Consider the following 23,739-nt stretch of genomic DNA (forward strand, 5'->3'; position numbering starts at 1 on the left):
ATTGACTAGTGGTGGAGGGCCTTAAGGCAAATTGCTTGAACTTTCCTTACCGAAAACTAAATTATTAAAAAAAACTTTGAAAAATTTAGATTATTGAGAAATTTTGAAATTTTTGATAGAAATTGACTTTTTTGAAAAACGTGATTTTTTTTATATCTTGATTTTTTTGTATCTTGATTTTTTTAAAAAAATTTGAACATTTTTTTAAGCAATCGCGTTGCATAGCTGATTTGGAGTCGAAATATCAAAGCGCGTAAGCGTCTCGTAGTCATCTAACGTGTAAACATTGGTACAAAATAACCCATGTACACATAATTTGTGCTCATTATTATAATCGTTATAAAATCTCTGATAATACGATATACATATGTCTAATGTTTATTTTTGACTTCCAAATGGCATTACTTTCTACTTTTTTGTTGGATCTCCAAGGACTTTACAAAAATTTTACCAGTTGCTCCTTTCGTCAATACAAGTAAAATGTTTTTTGAATTATTTAAATCGGGCGCTCTGTTATCTCAAAAACTGGAATACCATATTTGACGCTTTTTGCCACGTATCTCCGAAACAGCAAGACCTGCCTATGCCAAAAACTAATCAGCACGTTTTCTTATCAGTAGAAATCGAATGTTTTTTGAATTATTCAAATCGGTTGATCCGTGTTGGCGAAATCGTCGACGAAAGTTTGTATCCACACACACACACACATACATACATCCATTTTTTCTAAGGTATGCCAAAATGTTCAGAAACCTTGAAACGCAAAGATATATAAAAAATTTCATTTTCGATTTTTTGCGATCATTATAACTTACCCTACGGGATGTTAATTACCCTACGGAATATTAATTCATTCGAATTTGATTGAAAAATTTATAACTATTTTTTATAGAATTAACTTATTGGGCTCGACCACCGAGTATCTCCGTTAAAAAAATCTGCTAATTCTAAAGAAACGACTCTGCCAATTCAAACTCGAAAAACTAATTGACACGAGTCCTTTTCGTTACATAAAATGACTGTTATATTTGTTTAGATTTTTAGAAAACGTCGACGATGGAAAGTAAAATCGCTGGCCCACACAATCACATACAAATACTTCCTCGAATTTTGATCTCAAACAATTCAGAATGACTTGGAACGTCAATAAAGCAAAATTAGCAGGTCATTTGCTGCCAAAAATAAACTTCTCTTGCAGGAGATTAATAAATTTACTATGAAGAATTTATTTTACCAGCTAATCTAATATACCCAGATAGAGATAAAACATTATTTAATAAAAAATGGCATTTATTAAATTTAGTGGTCATATAAATATTTATATTATAAATAATAACGTATTACAAATACAAATTCCTTACTATTAATACATATAAAAAGATTAACACATAAACATACGATAAAAATTTCTTATTATGAATATCGCATCAGTCTTTTATGTCTATACTTAGACTTCTTTAGTGTTTTGTTCCCCATCAGTTCTTGCAACCAAGAGAGACGCACGTCTATTAACATCAGTTTGAGGTCCCCATGCCTTTGTCGGTTTGAATAGGTCCCAGCCGGTCTGAATAATATATATCATAATAGTATCAAAAGTTCTTGTGTACAAATAAATTAACTGCTTTAGTATAGACTTAAATTTTCACTATTTTAATGGTAGGAATTATTATTTGTTGTGATATACTTACAATTTTACGCTTAAAGAGCAAGTACATAGTATATATTGGAATGGGTACTAATGTAGTCAATCCTATTAAAATTCCAATAGCGTCTGCCCAAGCAGGGAATATGTAGTCTTCAAACGTAGCAGTTTCATAATTGATCATAAGGAATATGAATACGGCCTATAAGTAGAATATACAAAATATATAAATTAATATTAATGCTTTCTGCAGAAAAAGTATTTCATTTCAATTCAATAAAAAAGCAAATCAAATTTACCAAGCATGCAAGGGGCGATATAACTGCAATTGTGACTTTCCAATACCATTTTGCAAAACGATTGAGCTTGATACCCATTTCAGCAATGTTGTCTAAGTACTTATTCATTCCATATGACCACGATACTAAAACCAGCTATAAAAAAATATCATATATATATATATATATATATATATATATATATACATATGTGTACATATATATAGTTCTGTTATATTATGAAACAAAAATTCATAGAATAACGTGATTTTCAATTATCCAATAATCAAAGAAAAATAGTTATATATTTATTAAGCATATTTTATAAGTATTACCTGTGCCATGCCAATGAGTAAAACTGCCCAGGAAGCAGTGTTCCAGTCCATAAGAGTGAATAAGTAAACACCACCTCCACATACCATCGGGATTCCAAGAATAAAGCAAACTGTGCATGTGGTGACTGTCACCTGGAAATTTATAATTGCATTAAATTGTTCAAGAACTTTTTTCTAAATATTTTTTCCGTAACCGTTATATGTAATATAAATTGATAGTGATGAACATAAAATTATACACAAGCTGTTATGTAGTCGAAAAAATCAATGTGACTAACTAATGTAATAAATATTGATTCATTTTCATATTTATTTGGTGATCTTTTGCCTTTCTTTAGCTACTTTTATATATATTTTATAAATGGCAAGCTTATATAAAATGATAAGTGTAGTTGAAGTGCTTTACGCTTATGTATCTAGGTGCTATATTTATGCTTATTTATCTAGGTGCTATATTTATGCTTATTTATCTAGGTGCTTTACCTTCCATCGATGTGCTCTCAATTGCGGCCATTGATCTATAATGCACGTATTGATAGTTTCCAATCCTCCGAATTGACTGCTGAGACCGAGCGCGAGCATCATAAGGAAAAACAGCACAGACCATAATTGAGGTATAGGCATCATATTTACTGCTTCCGGATAAGCCACGAAAGCTAAACCAGGCCCGTGTTCGGCCACTTCTGACAGAGGAACTCCCATCTCATGAGCCAGAAAACCAGTTATAGAAAATACAACGAATCCAGCAAAAATTGCAGTCAGTACATTTAGAACTGAGACATATACCGCATCTCTGTGGCAATTATTGCTGAATGGATTGTAGGAAGATAAGGTTACCAAAGAACCACATGCTATACCAAACGAATAAAATATCTGTGAAGCAGCATCTCCCCAAACATCAGGACTTTTCAGCGCGCTAAAATCCGGGGTTATGTAAAATTTGATTCCTTCTAGTGCTCCGTCTAACGTCGCTCCTCTTATAAGTAAGGCTACGAGTACGATGTAGGGTGAAAATATTGTCACATAAAGAACATATCCGGCATTGTTGATTCCTTTCAATAAACATAAACACGTTATGATCCATCCTAGGGCCAAGCACAATAGAAGCTGCCAACTCGGAGCACCCCAGTCTTCCCATGTGTGGTCATAACGACCTAACACGTAGTTACTGAAAAAAATATTGATTCTTTGAATATAACATACATTACATTAGATCAGATAAGTAAAAAATTATTAAACAGTTTAATGACATGTATCAAAATTTTGAAGACACATGGAATCGTACATTAGTATTGCTTTTTTAACAAAAAAGCATGAATTTACTTTCATATATTATTATATATATAAGAATATCACTGAAATATATATTGGGAAATTAACTTTTTGTATTGTAATATATGAAAAATACAATCATAAACAGGACCATTAAATTAAAATTTCTGTTTGGTTGCTAATAATAATAATAGCAATAACCTAGTAAATACGCTCTACATATAGTTTGGTTTAAAAAAGCTTACTGCAAGATGCTATAGACATACTAATAATGATAAATAATCATTCAATAAATAAAACACCATATATCTTAGATAACAATGTATTTAACCAGACAAGTTTCTTAAATTTTGTACAATCGATATATTGTAGAAAAACTGATTTTCTAAAATTTTCCATCTCTTAGATTGAGATTTTGTAATAGTATTTAAATAATTTCGAAGCAATTCGCTTTTAGAAATTATATCAGCATGTACTTTCAAAAATAATCCTAAATATGCTTGTGCTAACTCAAAATCTTTGTTCGTACTATACATAAAATCTATCATTTTTAAAAATTGTAACATAATTCCTTCAGTTGCATTGCCAATTTGAGACAGCGAATTTATTTCAAAATCAATTCTAGAAGGTCCCATATTTTTAATTCCTTCAATAACACTATCAAATATATTACTCTCAATAGATTCTTCCAACAATTTCCCAAATGGAGTTAAATTGTGAATTACTTCTGAGTTAAGTGTTCTATGAATTCCTGAATCGGATTTTTCCTTATTTAAATCAAATGTCATATTTAGAGAAGGTATTGTAGGCAAAAAGAATAAGTCTGTTTTTAATACTTTTGGAGCTTCTTTGGGTTTATTCCTTTGTTTTATTATATCTAAATTTAACAAGTTTTGCCATCTGGATGTAGATAACTTAGAAAGAGTAATCAATTGTTTGTTTATTTGTTCAGGAGATACAAATTTATCATCATTGTCATCCTGCTCCTCTACGTCAAGTTCTGTTACTGCTGTTACAGTATTAGGCAAGTCTACCAGATGACATTCCTTTTCACTGTCTATGGCAGTCAAAGATACATGTGTATATAAGCTTTTGTTAGCCCAAAGAAAAACTCCCAAATAATCAACATGAGTAGTGGCCAAAAACTCTCCCACTGGCGACATTGTCAGTGATGTGCAAGGTGACTCGACTCTAAACTGGTCAATTAAATTTGCTGAAGGTATATCCCAAGTTCTAATAGTGCAATCCATAGAAGATGTTATAATCCACCTAGTGTCAGGACTGAAAGCAGCATCCGTAATAGAAGCACTATGACCTTTGAATTTTCTCACAACAGACCTTGTATCTATATCCACAATACATATACTAAACTCTTCGAGTACAACACAAAGCATAGATGACTCAGAATGTGACCTCACAAATGATATACTTTCTTTTAAATCTAATGTATATATTTCTTTGTCTGTTTTGTTTTTGAAGTGCCAAAATTTTATAATTCCATCACCTCCTGCTGATATTGTAAATAAATTCAAATTATCTGTTGCAACACCTCTTACAGCACTCATATGTGCAGTGTCGCTGCCATATGTTCCTCTGTGAAATCCAGACTGAATATTAAACCTGTCGAGATGACCACTATTATAGCCTATAAGAACAAAATTGCCACAATTTGTTAAACATAAACAGGTAGCATATACCTTTGAATATTTATGAGATTTATTTGTATCTCTAAATCGATCATGAAATAATTGTAATTCTCCCATCTTCAACTTATCATACGACCAAGTAGTAACTGCCAATTTATCTAAATGTAACGCTGCAATGTTGTCCCACTCTTTCTCTCTTGTAACTTCAGTAGTAAACTCCATAATCGGAGGTAAAATTAAAGGATCATAAGCAGTTCTATGTTTTTTCTTTGTAGCTTTTCTATTTGAAGATGCTTTACCCAAGCTTTTATTGAAAGTTTCTGTTACAGTATTAAATATTCTTAAAGTAGAATCAGCTCCAGCGGACAGCAAGTTTTGACCTAATGATCCATGAAATCGAATAAAACTTGGAGGGGCGGAATGTCCTTCACGTATTCTTAACAGCCTTGCACCACCATCAGGCATATCAAAGATCCACAATTTTAGTGTATTATCATTTGATGATGTTAATAGCAAAGGTTCTCCTGACAAGCATTGCAGCCCATGCACAGCTCCATCATGTGCATTTTCTAATTGGCCAATACATTTCCTCTCTTCCAAATCCCAGTAGACAATATTACCATTCATGCTTCCCGTTATCATCATAGGCTTGCTATCTGTTCTGAACGAAATTGATGAAACGCAACCCCAATCTTGTTGAAATTCCACAACAGTTTCATCATATTTTAAATTATGCAGAATTATGGTACCATCTGTCAATCCAATGGCAACAACATCTTGCGCTGGTGCTTGCTCTAAAACTTTAATTGGCTTTAACCAACCTTTAAACGTGTATAACAATTTCATTGTATTAATATTCCATAATTGCATTTGACCTTGTTCACTACCAACCAATATTTTATTTATATAGGTGCTTGGATGTAATATTGCCGACACTTGAAATGTTGACGAGTCAAAAGATAATTCCGAGTGTAATGCCTCCGTCTTTATATCCCACATTTTCAAAACATTATCTCGATCAACAGATAGCAGTAAAGGACCAAATGGCAGCATAAGGTGAATAGGTTTTTCATGGCCCCTGTAAGTGTGTTTTAGCTCTCGCCCTCTTCTCCATGCAAATATTGTGTTGTCTGCTGCCGTGAAAACAAGAAAAGCATCTGCAGTCATACATGTTATATCCGATGGATGTAACCCACTCGTGCTCAATAATGTGAAATGGGAACACCCGTAAGTATGAAAAGATCGACCTACGCATGTTACAATTAAGTATTCCTTCCTTCGTTGAATATATCTTACAATTAAAGGTCTTTCATTACTAACATAACCTAAAGCACGGCTAGGTACATATATTCGACTTCCTTTATGCATTTTGATTCGAATCAATAATTCAGTTCACTAAAAATACAAACACTACTAAGTACAACTAAATTATTAGAAAATATTTTTCATATTGTAATTGTATAATATTTTCGATTGTGCATATTCAAAAATAGTTGATCTTCGTTGTAGGTTATTTTCGCACATAGCGAGCACACGTGCATATGTCAATTGATGGATTCGTATTGCCCGATTAGATTACACTGAATCGCTGTATGCGCTGCCATACTCAACAGCGGCTATGAAGCGCTAAATTCAAATGTACGCGATAAATTCAATCAATAGATATGTGAACATTCTTACTCATCATCTAAATCATGATTTATCAACACGAGTGCACTACATATTATATATTCACAAAATATTCAAAACTTTTGAAAACGTGTAAATATTTTTGCTTTGTGTAATACAATTAATTACTTCCCGTGCTTTACTTAAAAATACAAAATAATACATAAAAATAAAACTAGTTGTAAGTGATATTAAAGCAAGTTACGTGAACTTCCCGAAATGCATAAATAATCGACCTAATCAATAATTAATAAATTAAAAAATGAAAGATTTATAATTATTCCCAGTGGATTTATTACACATTATTGAAAATTGAACACGTGTCTAATATAACTAGGAGTATTTTCTAAAAGCAAATTTTAAAAATTCGATAAATTTTTATAATTGAACTAGTTTCCGTAGGACTATAATATTCTAGTATGTTCATTAAGATTTTAAACGTCGAAAAAACATAAAATTAGCAAATCGGATTTTTGATCAAAAATAGAAACTTCTTCTTCGGGCAATAAATAATTCGTTCTGTGGTATAAAATATGGTCATAGTAAATATATATATGTTATTAAATTTAAAATAAAATGAATTATATTTGAAACTCGCGACAAACGACAAAACGACAAACTTCTTTCATTGTGTTTTTAATTTCAGAATTAAAAAAATGTCATTAGGTGTTTAAAGGTGAACATTTAGGTGAAATATTTTTCTTTTCATTAATACATGCCAAAAATTCTAACCTGCGTATCATTGTACATATCGTTTATTCTATTAACTTCAGCCATGCCTGTAAACATATACAGTAGAACTCCAATTATCCGAATTAATGGGGACCGGGACCGATTCGGATAATCAAATATTCGGATAATCAAATATTCGGATTTTTTTTTTAAAAAAATTACCATTGGGGAGAAAAAAAGTTACGTTTTGATATTGCACTATTTTTTTATTGAATTAAATGAAAGAAACATGACATTTTCACATGTTTTAAATATAAATAAAATGTACTTATGTACAAGTTTAGAAATAAAAATCATTGTTTTGTAAACATCTCCGTCAAATCAAAACAAACAATGTGTCTACACTGGATTTGCTGGTGGAAGAATAATAGCGCACTTAGACTTTTTTTGGACATTATTTTTTTGAAAGTGATTCGGATAATCGGCGATTTGGATAGTCGGAGTTCGGATAATTGGAGTTCGGATGATTGGAGTTCGGATAATTGGAGTTCTACTGTATGTAAATTTTTACACTTCTAACCATTTGACCAAAAAGTTCTTAATGGCTGCTCTAGAAATCGTTTAACTGGTCTTTCATCCTTTGTTTTTTTTATTCCTCTTCCCAAATTTTGTACAAACGTTTGGTGCTAGAACGTGCATTATCCAATAACAAGAGCGCTTTAAGTGTGAGCTCTTTCTTTAAGAAGTATATTTTTGTAAGAATTTTCTATTTTTTTTTTAAGAAGTCTTGAAAATAAATTGGGCCATCGTGGCCTTTTGATTGAACTGCTACTAAAAAGGCAACCTATATTTTATTATGAACAACAACGGTGAAGTACATTATTTGAAGCAAAGTTCATGTTACTGCAGCTTTAGATTAGGTTGTCAAAGGTAGATATAGTACCTGCAACCCTCTGTTTGAAAGGACAACGCTCTAACCAGGAGGCCGCAGCCTATATATTGGAATTCATTAATTTACAAAAAATATGCACACACACAAATCATATGCCGCAGAAAGTTATCGTTTTGTATTTAATGGAATTAAGAACTAAGCAATATTAAAATTAGTAATAATAAATAATAGTTGTAAGCCCTATAATAATGAAAATCGCCAAATTATCATATATTTAATATACAATCAGATATCGGACTGATACCTTATCTTATCGTTTTACGGAAAATAATATAAATTTGTTGTATTGCTCAAAATGCACACGCCGAAAAGAAGAATTTTGAGAAACATTACGGGACTGTATGTTTCTACAAGTATAATCATAAGTGGAATAGAGCTTATCGTATCATTTGGAATTCATATCGAGATTTGCAAAAATTTGGAAATCTTATCAATAATCAATTGATCTTTTGTTCCTTATTATATTATCTAATCATCTTGACAACCTCAATGACCACAAACCTCAACTGAGTATATAATAAGAGAAAATTTAATCTCTCCGTACCAAGATATCAGATGTTAAACATATTTTATGATAGAAAAATTTAACTGTAACAGTAAAACACTATTAAACAATTTCTATTGCAAGTGTGTGAAACGCGCGGTCCTCAAGGGAAAGTTGGGCCCGTAGGCCGTTTCTTTACGATCTGACGAAGTATGATGTGAATAACAAGTTACATTATCATAAAACTATTGACATCAAATGAAAATTATGTGGAAGTATAAAATAAAGATTTGTTCTTGTAGTATGTAATTGAATTTGAAAATTAAATGTATTAGGTCTATGATAATTCCAAGTCCATTATACTTGGCCTAGGTCAAAAATATTTATCTGTATCTGTGTTTTTTTTTTAAATCATATATACTATATTAATTAATTAAGTTATTTAATAGTATTATATGTGTTATACGTATTATGCGATTTGTTTTGTGTGTAATTAATCGAATAAATAGTATACATAATAAATAGAGAAAAAATCGTGAAAAGGGCGGTTTACTATTGAGTTCAAGTATAATTTTTTCATCAATTTCATTTTATGTTAACGGACATATATTCTATTAGCTTATATTATAATTGACAAGTAAAACCAAAAAAAAATAAAACAATTTTAAAATCTACCTTGCAAACTTGAAATATTTATGATTTATCCAGCAGTGTAATTGTGTAATCACATAAATAAAGAATCCGTGCTTTTTAAAGTTTTAACAAATTGGTCATGCACTTCTTGTTTAATTATATTTCTATAATTGAATGTCGAATATTCATGACTTCAAGGTTTTTATGAAAATTTTAGTGATGAGTTTGATGATTTTTACATTGTGTTTTAAGATAATTTATCTTAATAACATAACTTTAATAATTATATTGTTACAATGGAAATGTTAAAGTTAAATCTGTTTGCTACTTTATAATAATAAGAAATATAATATCTTTTAACTTCGCGCAGGGTTAGTAATTATTAATTTAGTAGTTAGTAAGTAAAGCATAGTAATCGCAAAAAATCCAAAATATTTTTTTACATATCTATACGTTTTCTGAAAATTTTGGCATACTTTAGAAAAAATGGATGTATTTGTGTAATATGTATGTTCGGTACAAATTTTCGTTAAAAAAAAAAATCGTTCTCTATTGATAAGGAGACGTGCTGATTAGTTTTTGGCAAGGGTAGATCCAGCCATTTTGAAGATACGGAGTAAAAAGTGTAAAAAATGGCAACTCAGTTCTTGAGAGAACGGAACGTCCGATTAAAATAATTTTTGGAAAAACAGACTCAGCGGTTTCGGAGATCTAATAGAAAAAGTTAAAAAACGCAGATTTTAATAATGAGCACACATTTTGTTTACATTTCTATAGGTTCCGTACTAAGATCTATAATGATTAACTGTTTGATTGCGACGCGGCGTTTCGCGCTTCGATATTTCGACTCTAAAATAGCTACGCAACGCGATCGCTTTTAAAAAATTCAAAATTCCAAATGTTTTCGAAAACGTTAAGAAAAACAAAATTTTCAAGAAATTTCAAAATTTTCAAAAAAAAAATATTTTCAAAACTTTCTAAAAATTTCAAAGCACGATACGGGAAGTTCCAGCGCTAAATTAGAAGAGTCAATAAAAAATAAAATTTATTATCCATTACAAAAAGACGCTGAGCAAATTTCTGTCATAAATAATTAGTTTTGCTTCCGAACTAACCGCTTGACATGATAAATTTATTATAAATTATTTCCTGGCAGTAGAGAAAGGCCGCCAGACAAATATGAAATTTCATTTTATTTTCCAGGCACAAAATAAAAATTCTTTTACAGAAAACTTTCAACTGCATTCGTTCATTTCAGTTTCAATCATTGATAATTTATCTTGATTACACACAAATATTATATAATTTTCGCATTGAAGAGATATTTCAATTTGACTTTAAAAGCTTAATATTGTGTAATAAAAATATGACTTACTAGTAATATTCTTCGGCTGCCAGGGTGCGTGTCACGATGGTGCTAAGATGAAAACTTTGCGATCCATTGCGGCAGTGCATTCCATCCCCATATGAGAGATTGAATTTATCACATATGTCTTTCACCGGCGTGCAAGCTTTTTGATAGAAAGTGTATGATCCGTTGGTCCAACTTCGGCATTCTTTGTCTTCCGTTACACTGTAACAATCTGTTTTTATGTGACAGAATAATTATTCTAAAACATTGCGATATTTCCCTGCCCATGTAGTAATATTTTGTTGATACATATTGGACAGTGATAAAATTCGATACCAGAGTACTTTTATAGAAGGCTCATAAGGTACAAAGTTTCACTTTATTTGTGTGTAAATCTGGTGTAATGAGTAGAAAATGTTTTGACCTTAACTGTGTATTGATTAATGTATATATAGTAATATAACAATGATCAAAATTTTTGCACTTAATTACATTATGTAAGTAAATTTAGCTAGAATTTATTTAAATGTAATTAAAATATTGTAATTTTAAATCATTAAAGTTTTAACGCAGGCAAGATCACGCTGATGAAAATTATGAGAACCGTATTACAAACGATGGTGCATTTTCTAATATATAATTATTTATCATCATTATTATCTTGAATCAATATTGATATATGCATATATAAACAAGTTTATAGTAAATTTCATTTTTATTTCTCTAAACGTACTTTTCTAAATACTCTGCATATAAAGCTCTTCTCATACATGTATTTGAGAATGATCTCTTATTTTCAAAATTATTTAAAACTGGGCTCCAGGCTATGAAAAGAAACAAGTTGGTCAAAGTGCTCTTTGAATGGTTTTTCGCAGTTTACAAAAATGTTATATCAGTGATTTGTAATGTTATATCAATGTTAAGTATTGTTAAATGATTGTGAAACTGTGTTAGAATTCTTATGTTTGAATAAAATAAAAACCCTTAAAGTATCAATAAATTATTGCTATATGGGCAAAGGTTTATATATATATATATATATATATATATATATATATATTTTAAATTATATATTATTATATACCGTTAAATTTTAAAAAATAATAAAAATAAATCGACTTATATTTGATAATTGAATAGTATTAACAACAGGTAGGAACAATAAGATATTATAGGCAATCTGGTGTTACTCAAATTAAAAACAATAAACGTTTTTGGCTATGGTTAATCTTAAAATTTAATTTGATTATGAATTAAGACAAGTGATAAAATTGAAATTTCAATATATTTATAAATTTCAATTTGAAAACACATAGTTGTGTCTTATATAAATTCTTGACATGAAACCTGTTTAATCCATTATATTAAAAAAAACTAAATATTATTGCGACATAATTCTAAATTAATAATCTTTTTTTTATTTCGGATTACTAGAAGAGCTGCAATCGTGGGCATGATCGCGTGTCAATTTTTTGGAATTTTTTGTTTCTATGCTCTTGTAACGTTGATAAATACATTATAGAAAAAATGATAGTAAAAAGCTGATTGCCTTTTTTACAATGATTTAAAAATGACTTATAATGAATCTATACTAACTAGAATACCCCTTTATGCAATTTTAATACTATTTATTATAACTAATTTTGAAACAAATTATTCTTGAAGTGAAATTCCTATTCTTATTCCTAAATATAATTTTTGAGTAAAGGTTAATTTTTTAAACAATCTAACATATTCAATTGTCATTCATAAAATAGTTTGAATTCGACGATGTCGTTGGTGTGCCAACATAGATTTATATCTGAATAAGAGATTTAAAACCATTATTTTTATGACAGCAAAATATGTAATAATTAAAAATTTATTATATATGTTGAATTCTATATATGTTATTCACATATCTGATAGGCAAATCGTTAACATATTTTTTCAAAATATATAAATCACCGAACACATTTTCGCTTATCATAATTATAAACTTAACAGTTCCAGCATAGTTTGAGAAATGCCCATAAAACATTACTTATTACATTATGACAGCGCAAAATATTTAGATAATACATGCCTGTTGATTAATTATATTATCGTTCTTATGTAAATGTAATAAAGATTAGGTAAGAATGTAGATAACGTAGAACCTAAATCTGTTAAAATTTACACATTTCTTAGAAAATTGCAAAAGTTAAAATCTTCAATCAAAATTCTTTTTATTAAATTGACCGTTTTGAAAAGTAGCAGAAATTATTTTATTGTTCACGTTTCCATGTCAATAACTTACATATTGTTATCTATCAAATCACAAAAAATCAAAATATTCTTTGGGCATTTCAAGTGCTTATCTTATCTGTTATCATTATCGGTCTTTATTAATTTTCGATGATAGTCCAGTTAAAACAATGTTGATGAATACGAAATATGTACGCAATCATTGTACGTAGGACGAGAAAATTTCAATTATTATCGCGGTTAATCTTTTATATACGTATATTTCATTGGCTTGTCAAAAGTCAATACTGATATAGAGCAATATGTTATCATCTGGGATATAGTAATATTAACGAGCATATTTTTTATGCAATATTAATACCGTATAAGTAATGCAAATATTTTTAAACCCCCAATAAAATTCAACAGTACACAGATAGAGCGAGGTCAGTTTTATTATATTTTTGGCGGTGTTCGTGTTTTGTAAAATATTTGTCAAGCCAATTTCAAATATCCACACTAACAATTATGTATGTACTAATTAAAACCGAATTATATTTAATTAATTTTATGATTTAGTGAAGTTTGGTTAGTATCATCCTCGGATACTTATTAACTATTAGTTACTACTATAAGACGAGAATACACTATGCATAAATGTAATAAAATATATTCTTTAAAAATTGACATTATATATTAAACATTAAATCAAAAAGTTTTTTTAACAAATTTTATTTGTAAACTATTTACGTTTCATCATCAAGACATGTCAAGAACATCATAATCTCTTACAGGATTCCTATTTAAATTTTCTAAAAAAATTAATCAAATGTCTATATTCTTTTTTTTCACTTTTGGTTTCTTGTAACTGTAAAAAAAATTAACTAGTAATTACCAGTTACAAAAATGTGACAAAAATGCATGATTCAAAACAAAAAAAATGTTTTTATGATATACGTAATGCTTGTTGCATTTTTCTCAATTTTTAAAACTTTTTTTTATAATAAAACGTTTGTTGTTATTTTGATATTCCTTCATACAATCCAATCATTGATTGAATTTTTTTGCGACAATTCATATTTTTTACTTGTTTACATCATTTTCCCATTTTTTTATTAATATTGTTTTAACAATTCTTTTCTAGTTTTATATCATCACATAATTTTTATACTTTTTTTGATACTGCCCTTATTTTTTATTTTTCAAATTTGAGACATATACCAATTTTGAATATGTACTGAACATTCCAATATCAAGCTTCAAATAATCTCTCACATTATTATTAGTATTTTACTTTCAAGTTTCTGTTAATTGCATTACATAAATTCATTTCTAGGCTTAATATCGTCTTAGCTTTATATTTTAATGTTAATTTAATTAAGAATTTGTTTACTGTAATGAACCTAATCGCATATCCGGATGTATAATATATATGAAATTCATTTATATTTTTCGTAATATTAGTTTTGTTTGTTCAACTTCTAACCGAAATCATATCCGGAAGATGAAATGTACATAGTTCCAAAACGTCGACTACAAATCATGATTTTTGATAATCATGGCATTATTTATTGCTATTTTCGATTATTTATTCAAAGCTCAAAATATATATCATTGCATCGACATGCGACCAAATTCGAAATACGAGCTTAGCGCGTGTAAAAGTTTTCTAGGAAAAAGATGTTGGCAAAATGAAAATATGAAAAAATTCGTTAAGTGTAACATGATTGTTGTTTTATGATAGTAAGTTATTTTATAATTAGTCATTTCAATCATATATGTATTAATAGTAATTGTGTAGTAACAAATTACTCACCCAGATATATCCAGGATTAATTTAAGGTTTGAAAATTTTACTACTAGTAATCATACAGTTAATATGTTGAGTTCGCGTTTTTTTTTGCTTTTCGTACATTTACAAAATATTATTTACTTTTATAACCACGAGTCCAAAGAAAATGACCATGTTTCTTGAATGAAAGCGTGAAAAATATGAGGATGCACGAGCATAATACATCATACTGTATTTGAACAGGATGAGGAATTGATAAAATATTGCTCTTCATTCTAAGCTTAAAAGTTTGTAGATACAAATCACCATGAAAAAGTTTTAACAGTTCGAGCATGGGAGTTGTTCAACGAAACATGCCTAACTTATTTCCGCAATATTATGAATGGGCAGAAAAAACAATAATCAAATTAATAAATAATAAATTTATTTTGCAGTTAACTCACCCATTGTGTTAAAACTATTCCTGCACGATCCCCATTTCAGTTCCGATGAAAATGAAGCAAATATATAAAATAGAATCCATGCGACGATGACTTCATAGTAGATGGTGACAAGCGTAATAACTGCCAGGACTGCGTATCCTGTACCCCCAAATATTGGAGATATCGCAGCGAATGATTTTATTGGTCCCAAACCCGAATATTGGCCAATTGACATTTCCAAAAAGAATGTCGGAAGACCAATTACTAACATCATTATAATAAATGGAATGAGAAAAGCACCTAAAAAGAATAGAATAATTAATTGAAACATGATGAAATCAAATTATAAATTAAGTGAAAATCTAGAATAATATCATTTGCATTGAAATGCTATCGTGTTAATGTATCTGGAACACCTAACATTGTCTATAAATATTTATGTAAGGTATAAAAGGTAAAACTTAATTTTAAATTCTTGAATATGTAAATGCCCTTTTACTTCCATTTCAATTTCACATCTGCATTGTCATTAGGTATCAGTGTTAATAATATTAATGAAATTGATTCGTCAAATCAATATAACTTTTTTAGCATATTTTATGATTTTAGCATTTTTTGTGAATTTTTCTATAATCTAAACATTTCGTGATACTATCGCCCAAAAATATTAAACATCAAAACAAAGAAAACATTTTACTTTGCTATCGAATTTAAAATTTCTTGTATTTTGAGTATACTGACAAAAAGTTTGAAAAAGGAGAAAAAAAAAATTTTAAAAAACATATGAAAGATCAAAGTGCATTTATAAGATTTTTAAGTACTTTTGTACGTTTAGATGTATAAATTATCTAGTCTTTTAAAATGTTTAATTTTAAATTCTTCTTCTAGTACTTTTGTACAATTACACATATTCATAACTTATAACATATTCATTATATAGAAAAGTATGATCATTCATTATTGTGTAGAAATATATAAATGTTGAAGAAAGTAAAAATATTCAAAACTATTTTTTTGTAATTATGCAGATATATTATAAAAATGTAATTATGCATATATATTATACAAATAAAATATTGTCCAACTAAAATATCCCTTAAGTTTGAAATATTTCTCGCGTTTTTAATCATCTTCTATACTATAAAATCAATATAATTAAGAATAAGTCAATTTAATTTTGTTTATTAATAATTTTATAACATTAGTATATGAAACATAACATATTTATTAGCAAAATGATCCGTAATGTACTCTAAACGTTAATAATTTTGATAGTAATAAATTTATTCTAATTATAATTACTAAAAATGAAAATAACATTTATATATGAAATAGATTTTTTTTATTATAATAAATAATAATTCTTAATGTTAATAATAAAATAATAAAAATAGTTTTATAAATATTTAAAGAAAAATATTCAGTATTTGAAATTCTTGTTATATAAATAAATAGAATTAATATTCCTCCAATAAATGAAATAAATAAAATATATGAAAATCAAAATGTTTTTGAAATTAAACCAATAAATATTCTTGTTCAAATTGTTTGGATAATTAGTATACAAATATTTATATAAATATAAATTACTAGAGGTAAAAAATTTTAGGTGTGGGAGTTGCAACTTGTTTTCTTTATAGACTTATGTGTCTACATAATTTATAATAGCTTACGAATTTCATAAAGAAAGATATTAATAATGAAGTATTTCGCGTTAAGCAAGGGCGTGATATTATGATAAACTATAATTAATTTTCAAAAAAATTTCAGAGTGAGAATATCTATATGTTTTCTCTTCTCTGGAAACATATTTTTAGCGTATGTTTTTTTAATAAAAATGGATATCAGTTGACATTGTGAAGACATGTAAGCGTAATAAAATTTTGGCTAACCTATGATTGCAAATCAAATATCTTACATGAATTAAATATTTATGAAAACGTACCTCCACCATTTCTGTAAGCTAGATAGGGAAATCTCCAGACATTTCCGAGACCGACTGCATATCCTAGACAAGCAAGTAAAAATTCAAAATGACTTGCCCAATTACCCCTAGAAACCAGCTGGTCGGTACTTCCAGACCTGGCCTCATTCTGAAACAATAAAATATTATTTAATTTATTAATTAGTTCAATTAATTCATTGAGTTTTGTTAACACACAACATTAAATAAATTTTAAGAATTTAATTTTATTGTTGAGTTGATAAGGATTTGTTGAAAATTTTATAAATTTATTGTATGTACTACTTTTTGTAAGTCCTATATACAAGTATATCGTTTGGAAAGCACTACGTGAGTTGGTGTTGATTTATATTATAATTACATATTTACTATATATAATATGCAATAAATATTCATCATCAGAGTTGGAATAACTATTTATTTAAATTATCTCTTGTAAATTCGCAAAGGACCTACTCTCTGCTAACACTATGAGAAGACTAAGAAGATTAGATCCATTAGATTTAGTATAGTAATATATTTAGTATAGTGCTTGTAATTATTTTCACATATTTATATTTATTATACAAACTTGAAATACTACCAATAGGTAGTATTTTAAAATTTTATTTATTATCTTAGTCACAACAATGACTAAATGTCTTTTGAAGCAGTTGTAGTTTGATGAATATATATATATATATATATATATATATATATATATATATATAGTAAAATTATTTTTTTCATATAAACATTAATATATAAAACTGTCCAACTATGATCATCAAAACTTTTCTCAAAAAATTATAGTGGGGTAGGGCGAGGCAAAAAAGTCTATTGGACTTTCAGTAATTATACTGTCTAAACTTAATTAACTACATCACAACTCTGAACACATATGAAACAAGCAGTTATCAAACAATGTTCAGTAAAATCCTTAACTATTTTTCTTAAATTTGTTATCTGTTCTTTTTTACCTCATTAGCTGGGTAAAAAGGGACAGTCATCATCAGTCATCAACATTATTTCTTTAAAAATTTCTGCTCGTATCAAAATCACAAAAATCAATTAACAAGTTAAGTTTTAGCAATAAATAAAAATCAATGAAATAACCGATACAAAAATGTGAAATGATAATATGGTAATAATTTCATTTGCCAAAACCCATTATAAATTATTTACATATAGTATTTTTTCAGTTTACGAGTTTTACTAAATATTTTTAAACTCTATAGAAGTAGTTGATGATTTGTACAACATCCATATTTGCCAATAAACAAATATAATATACATGTTTTTTTTCTCGAACATGGTAAAAACTCAGAAATATATAGAAATGCAAAGATACCAAGCAAAACTTTGGTAGTTTCTCTAAGCAAAGATGTATTAGTATATAACTCCTAAAGAATATATAATAAGAACTTTATGAAAAACAAACATCCTAGTTATAATTGTTAAACAACTGTGAAAACTTGCAAATAAACTATGAAAATTTATACAAAGGCAAAACTAATTTCAGCTAGAAAAAGAAGCACATTAGAATTTTATAGATATACATATCTTTATAATTCAGCATCAATTATTATAAGCAAAGAGAGAGAATGATGTTGAAAATTAGGCATAAAATGAAATATTTATTTTAGATTTTTTAAAATATAAAAAACGCACTAAATTAGAAAGAATGTTAATTTGAATACTTTTGATTAAATAATATGAAATTTATTACAGCCACAAGTAAAGTATTTTATTTGTAATCTAAGCATTGTATTAATACTCTAATTGTGATAAAAATATAAGTCATGCATGGCAATCATTAATCAGGTTTATGGAATTATGAATTACTAAATTTTCGTCGAACTACCATTGTTACCGCTTTATAAATACATATATTTATTCAATGATTATAAACATTTTAATCACAATTATTATGTCGCAAATTATTGCCAAGGCTGAAAATCTTCGAGACAAACTATCTTGAACCAAATAATATTAATCAAATATAACATCTTTTATATATTTTTCAATCAAGTAAAAATGCTCTCTATACTTACTCGACTGGGTTCTTGTCGTGCCATTAGATCATTTTAATGTCAAAAACTTTAAAATTTTGTATCAATAATTTGTTTTACTTTGTTACTAGATGATAAGACAAATTGAAAAACAAATATAGTCACAGTAATAATGGGATGATTAATTAATAATTATAATTGCGAATATTAAGCCGAAACCGATATAGATATATTTACAAGTATGTATTTACGTATGATAACATCATAAATATTCCTGTGATAAGTCTACTACATATATGAATGAATTTGTTATTTTAAAAATTTAAATATTAACAATGCATACTCTATGTGTGTGTACAAAACATACTTATACGTATCGTGTTGATCATAGATAAGTCACATGGTGTTAAAATTTATTATGAGGTAGTTAGCTCAATCTAACATTTAAGATAAGAATTCATTAATATGTAGCTAGAGCCAACCAAAAATTAGAATAATTTACCATGTTTATTGCAAATATTAGTCATTCATTTGAAATATTTTAGGACGTAATGAAAGCAATTTCTAAAGTAGTAATAGATACAAATAAATTACTAAACATCAAAAATTTTCACAAAAGTTTGTTTTATCTCACCTGAAAGCCTACAATATATATTGTTTCTTATTTGTTAATAGTTAACGCACACAAAATAAGTAATTAACTAGATGTAAGTGACCTTTTGGCTTAAACTGCAAATAATTCCCGAAATTTGTAAATCGTAACTTCATAAGAATTGAGACTATTAAACTTGCTAAATTGTTATGTTAGAATTTTGAAATTCACAGCCCATTATTTATTTTATTTATTTAAAATAATAAAATATATTTCAGACTCTTTTCAAACAATTAACAATTAGAAACTTTGATGAATTTTTATAATTAAACAACTTTTCGTAGACCGATAGTATTGTGGATATACAAATCACATCATATACAAAGTTCCACCAAAATCGTCTTTATACAGTTATACAATAATTGAAATTTTTGTTGAAAATTAAAGTAATTTTTTATTTATATAATTTATTTTTTAAGTCGAAACTGTTCATTTTGTAATATTTAATTAAGTATGTCAAACGTGATTAATAATTATTCAATGTGTTTTTTTTTGTTAGGACGTCTATGGAAGGATTTTCATCGACTTGAATTTTTGATATCAGAACAAACAATAAGACACTGAAATCATTGTTGATAAATTCAATAATTAGTATTGGTATCTTGTTCATAATACAAGCATAATTCAATGAAGAAAAATTTAAACAAGTCAAACAATATGAGTCACTAAAAAATGGAGTCAATGATTTTAATATTTTAAATTGAAAAATAATAAATAAAGTTGAAAACAAGCAATTTTACAAGAGATAAATTAAATAAATAGTTATTCCAAATCTGTTGATGAATATTTCTGACAACTCCAGATCAAGGATATATACCGTAATCTTTGTAAAAAATGTACCCATACAATTTTTATTTCGCATTAGTTAAATAATTAAGAAACTAATTCGTAAAATTCCTTTAAAATTCAGAATTAGACATTGCTTATTTGCCTCATGGCTGTCTCTTCTTCACCCAGCCTATAGAATAAAAAGTAACAGATGACAAATTTTAGAAAAATAGCTAAAAAGCATAGCTCTATAATTAGGAATTAACTGAGAATTTTACTGAACATAGTTCGATAGTTGTTTGTTTGATACGTGCTAAGTGTTGTGGCATAGTTTATATAGTATAATTACTGAAACTCAAATTGAACCTTTGTGCCCCCGCCCTACTAAATCATAAATTTTTGCACATGATATTGAGTTTCAGGGTTACTAAAATCTGTTCTAAAATAAAATATTTCAGGACAATATTTTAATAATAGCACAAAAAAGTGAAAAGATCATATTAAACAAACACATAAAAATAAGTTTAATATAATTATCCTGGTAAAACAAATTCGGTTCTGAAGACATAATTATTGAAATAGAATATAAACTCTATATTCGAATTAATATATATGCGTATATAGGTATTATGTGTAAGTAGTAGAGACTCATTATACCGATACATTCACCACTTTCCATAAGAAATATTTTTGTTTTATTCAATATTTCAATACAATCAAGAAAGTATTATACAATCAAGCAGTCATTTATATTTGATTATAGTTTAAAGAAAAACAAAGCTAAAATATCGTATTTCGCTAAATTCTTCATTATTTTAACTTCCAAACGAAAGTGGAAGCAAATTGATATGCTTAATTAATGCAAATGCAGTTTTCCTATCTAATGTCAATTTTCACGTGTTAGTTGAGATAAAATCAATTCTCGAGTGGTGGCAATATAAATGATATAGTAAAGTGAATAATCATTTTATCTATTTCTAATATCACATTATAGATTATCATTCCTGTACTATTTAAACACGAGTTTTCTGATTCAACGATATATATTTTTTATCAGCGAGACTTATAAGATTTCTTTAAGTTTTAACCTTCAAATTCGTTATCATAATTTGGCTGCCCGATTATGAGGTTACTAATAAATATAATGCAGAATTATTGAGTTTTGGGTAAAGTGTCTAATTGTAAAATATTGCATTGTATATTGAAAACATATTTATCTTCAATGGTAAATTAATTACTTTATGGGACAATATTAAACACAATTTTATGATTCTCTACTATCTCGTGAGTAGAATTTTCTTTCTAGTACCAAAATTATTAAAAACACAATATTTTTTATTTATTTTATTAAAATAAAAATGCTATTTATTAAAATTGCTAATTATTAAAATACTAATATTGCTAATCTTTTAATAATATATTTTTTATGTAGTATACAAAATTAAATTTAAAAGATGGGCATAAGATAGATTATTGGCATCACACAATATAATAATAATAATGGAATTAAAAAACAAACAACATGAAATTTTTCAACTGGTACTGAATTGCAATTTTATCTAAAGATAAATATTTCTAATTAACACAAACAATATCACGCATATTACTACATTAGATCCAAGAATATACTCGTATTTATATTGGGCATCTTCTTAGAAGTAAATGACTCATCCTCTAAGAAATAAAAAATTTAAAAAAATTATATTTTACTCTACTTTAGGACACAAGCCTATATTTATACGAAGCTGAATGATAGCTCAAATATGAGTATGAAGAAATAGTAATATATTGGATGTATTTCCAAGAATTTGCATAAAGTTTACTTGTTTTATGATATGTACGTTATATACCCATTATAAGCAATATTATGAAAATGTGGTGAAGTAAATAATGCTCTGCGCACAATCAGTTGTAATATATACTGTCATTTCTAACCTTAATAAGATTTTTTATCATATTATCAATGATTTTTTGATTAAAGCATATCAATCATATTAGGCATTTATTTTATCAATTGAAATTTGATTTGCCCATGAACAAACCATTGTTTCTTACTTTGTAATCGGATCTTACAAAGATAAAGCTCATTTGAAAGCATATGTGTTACATTGGAAATATTTTAGTTGCACTTTTAATTATCAACTGTTTTTAAATTTATATTATAATAGGGAAACTGGGTGTGGTTATGCCACTTTTTTTTGATCAGTTATAATTTTTTGAATTATCAGTTAGCTGGGAGAGAAGTAAATTTAATGGTAATTTGAACACTTGTCTAGGCAAATACTGAAATACTGTCCATAATACGATGGAGTTATAAAATCAAATTATACAAGAAAAGGGCGAGTGTCACAACCGTCCCTGGAGGTATAAAAATCGGTTAAAAATATAATAGGTATTTTCTTGTTGTCGTTAATAACAATAATATATAACACAGCAATATAAACATTTAAACAAAGCTTATAAATATAACATAACAATTTACTACACAACATAATTTTTTAAACAAAGTTAACACGAATTTTTTGTGAAATCTTTTTTTTTCTTGTTTTGAATTTTCCTTTTTCTTTCTCTCTCGTATTTTGTCTTAAGTGAGTTAGATTTTCTTTTATCTGTTTAATTTTCACCCGAAAAGGACAAGAAAAACATGTTACATACCCTCAAAATTTGTCACAACCGTAACCAACGCGCACTTTTGAAAACAAACCATAATATGACTGAACTAAATTATCTAAGCAAAAACTAATTGCTGGTAAACAAATACTAATGTTCAATTTACAGCAAATAATAAACAAAGTGATCTATCTGTATACAATTGACAGTTATTATTAAAGCAATTCGAACATGAAAACTTAATTTTGACTCTTTATAAGCGGTCTACAGATCATGTTAATTTAAGGCACTGACGAAAAGCAATAATGAGAACTTGTTCAAACAATCATACTTCATCTTTCTCCCTCTAGACCCTATATCAAAATCAGAATAGTTTAGCTGTTATGATGACTGTAACTGCCAT

General features: G+C 27.6%; 2 protein-coding genes across 3 annotated transcripts in view; both read right to left on the reverse strand.

The window, feature by feature from the left end:
- Window positions 1–1,308: 1,308 nt before the first annotated feature.
- The window catches only part of LOC113378514 (sodium- and chloride-dependent glycine transporter 1-like), a 34,914-nt gene continuing 12,483 nt past the window's right edge, over window positions 1,309–23,739 (reverse strand). For both annotated transcript variants that reach the window (XM_026619056.1, XM_026619055.1), the window contains exons 2-9: window positions 17,298–17,445; window positions 15,374–15,652; window positions 10,958–11,165; window positions 2,739–3,423; window positions 2,256–2,387; window positions 1,942–2,076; window positions 1,689–1,844; window positions 1,309–1,564 (exon numbers count right to left, since the gene is read on the reverse strand). In XM_026619056.1, coding sequence (XP_026474841.1) covers window positions 1,448–1,564; window positions 1,689–1,844; window positions 1,942–2,076; window positions 2,256–2,387; window positions 2,739–3,423; window positions 10,958–11,165; window positions 15,374–15,626 — 1,686 coding nt within the window. In that variant the 5' untranslated portion in view covers window positions 15,627–15,652; window positions 17,298–17,445 and the 3' untranslated portion in view covers window positions 1,309–1,447. The remainder of the gene's footprint in view (window positions 1,565–1,688; window positions 1,845–1,941; window positions 2,077–2,255; window positions 2,388–2,738; window positions 3,424–10,957; window positions 11,166–15,373; window positions 15,653–17,297; window positions 17,446–23,739) is intronic.
- LOC113378199 (WD repeat-containing protein 36) lies at window positions 3,854–6,769 on the reverse strand. The gene has a single exon (XM_026618730.1). The coding sequence runs from the start codon at window positions 6,539–6,541 to the stop codon at window positions 3,854–3,856; it is 2,688 nt and encodes an 895-aa protein (XP_026474515.1). The 5' UTR covers window positions 6,542–6,769.

This window comes from Ctenocephalides felis, unplaced genomic scaffold, assembly GCF_003426905.1.
Source record: "Ctenocephalides felis isolate EL2017-DRISC unplaced genomic scaffold, ASM342690v1 CF-g0.4_SCAFFOLD_01886, whole genome shotgun sequence".
NCBI classification, from domain to species: domain Eukaryota; kingdom Metazoa; phylum Arthropoda; class Insecta; order Siphonaptera; family Pulicidae; genus Ctenocephalides; species Ctenocephalides felis.